This window comes from Fopius arisanus, unplaced genomic scaffold (genome assembly GCF_000806365.1).
Source record: "Fopius arisanus strain USDA-PBARC FA_bdor unplaced genomic scaffold, ASM80636v1 scaffold00002, whole genome shotgun sequence".
NCBI classification, from domain to species: domain Eukaryota; kingdom Metazoa; phylum Arthropoda; class Insecta; order Hymenoptera; family Braconidae; genus Fopius; species Fopius arisanus.
This window is the reverse complement of record NW_011887741.1, coordinates 2,519,276-2,521,260: the sequence shown is the minus strand read 5'-3', so window position 1 is coordinate 2,521,260 and position 1,985 is coordinate 2,519,276. Positions and strand designations below refer to the sequence as shown.

The 1,985-nt window shown below is 47.9% G+C and overlaps 2 protein-coding genes across 2 annotated transcripts in view; both read left to right on the top strand.

The window, feature by feature from the left end:
- Nucleotides 1-1,985, top strand: part of LOC105267934 (transmembrane protease serine 9) — a 10,635-nt gene that overhangs the window by 2,366 nt on the left and 6,284 nt on the right. Inside the window, exons 4-6 of the mRNA XM_011307130.1 lie at nucleotides 1-510; nucleotides 752-842; nucleotides 1,204-1,917. The exon at nucleotides 1-510 is cut by the window's left edge and continues 1 nt beyond it. Coding sequence (XP_011305432.1) covers nucleotides 1-510; nucleotides 752-842; nucleotides 1,204-1,917 — 1,315 coding nt within the window. The remainder of the gene's footprint in view (nucleotides 511-751; nucleotides 843-1,203; nucleotides 1,918-1,985) is intronic.
- LOC105267536 (trypsin-1) lies at nucleotides 735-1,979 on the top strand. The gene is made up of 2 exons (XM_011306466.1): nucleotides 735-842; nucleotides 1,204-1,979. The coding sequence occupies exons 1-2, from the start codon at nucleotides 776-778 to the stop codon at nucleotides 1,923-1,925; spliced, it is 789 nt and encodes a 262-aa protein (XP_011304768.1). The 5' UTR covers nucleotides 735-775; the 3' UTR covers nucleotides 1,926-1,979.

The following is a 1,985-nucleotide window of genomic DNA, read 5'->3' as shown; positions in this document are numbered from 1 at the left end:
GCGTTCAATCAACAAGGAGGAACCCGTCACAATGTGACGCGGATTATCCGGCATCAAGGGTACAACAGCACCGATGCAGGAATTCCAACATACGACATCGCCCTGGTCCAGGTCACTCCGCCGTTTACCTTCAACAGCACCCGAAAAGCAGTGAAACTTTTCGGACTGGGTGAGCAGTCACTGCCCAATTCCACCAGCACCATCAGCGGCTGGGGCAGGACGGAGAATGGAACAGCTAGGGTTCTTCAAGTCGTCAATATTCCCATCGTCTCCAAAGCTGCTTGCGAAAAGGCTTACAAGAAGTACGGTGGCATTCCTGACGGGCAAATCTGCGCTGCATACCCCAACGGCGGAAAGGACTCCTGTCAGGGTGACTCCGGAGGACCTCTCACCATTGGTGGACGTCTCGCTGGAATTGTCTCCTGGGGCTACGGCTGCGCCCTCGCGGGGAATCCCGGGGTCTACACAGAGGTCGCTGCTTATCGTTTCTGGATCAAATCCAACAGTGGGGTTTAATCAATCGTTCATTTTCTAATTGTAATCATTACAAAATATATGACGTAGTGTTGAAATGTGCGTACACCTTGTTGCGATTGATTCATCAGATGTTCTCCTGCTCTCGAGTGGGCGCCCTGATAAGGCTCCTGGGTTTTCCAAATCATTTAGAAATTGTGGATTCTTTCATCTGATAGCGAATTCCTGGCTGTGATTATTATCGAGTGAGTGAGTATATAAATTGGAGGATTGGTAGGGCAGTCGTCAGTTGGGAATTGCAATGAATGCTGAGAACGCTAGAATTGTGAGGCTTGTCCTCTTGGTGACTGAAGTCGCTCTCGTTATTGGTAAGAGGCATAATGCCGTCATATCTCGCAATATCTGAGACAGGTGGAAAAATCTCACTGCAAGATTGTCTCTAGAACACAATTAGATTGTTGAATTTTTCTCTCAGGTTATCGCTCGTATTTGCCGATCCATCACGTTATTTATTTTATATTTCTGTAAGAGTCTTCAGGCTTTGAATAACTTTAATGGAATGAAATCGTTTTTCAATTTTATTTTGGGAATGCTGCAGGGTATTTTTGGGAGGAATCACTTATTTGGTCACAGAAACTTTTGGTGTTATTACAAAAAATTGTCGAATTCCATTGAAATATTGAAATTTTGGGATTTGATTTTCTCTGAGGAATCGATTCGTGATTCTAGCGCATCCATTCGCAAGGTTCAACCCAAATAGCCGAATCGTGGGGGGCGATACGACGAGCATAGCAAGAGTTCCTTACCAGGTCAGCATCCAAATTGATGGCGATCACAACTGCGGTGGGAGTATCATCTCCAAGGATTGGGTGATCACCGCAGCTCACTGCGTCGATCCTGACACGAACTATACGATTCGGGCTGGTAGCAATAATCACGAGGATGGGGGATCAATCCACCCGATGGCGGAATACAAAGTCCACGAGCGTTACATACTAGACTTCGATGGCCTTCCGGTGAATGACATTGCTTTGATCCGGGTGGAGGTGCCTTTCGAGTTCGATGATAATGTCCAGGCGATCGAGATGTACAATCAGGGCGAGGCGGCTGTCGTCGGATCCGTCGGGGTCGTCACAGGATGGGGTGAAATGGGGGAGAAAGTCCCGGCGAAGGGGGAGGAGAATCTCCTTCAGATTGTTGAGGTGCCGATCACGTCCAAGCACTCTTGCTTCACTGGAGTCACTCGTGTTCCCAGGGGTCAGATCTGCGCTGGTTATCCGGAAGGTGGAAAGGATGCCTGTGGAGGTGATTCTGGTGGTCCTCTGGCCATTGATGGACGTCTTGCTGGGATTGTCTCCTGGGGACTTGAATGCGCTCAACCCGGATATCCTGGAGTCTACACCGAAGTCGCGTACTACCGACGGTGGATCCGGAACAAATCCGGCATTTGAATATTCGGTGATTGATCTATTATTAAATCAATTTCCACATTTGAATCTTTGTAAATATTT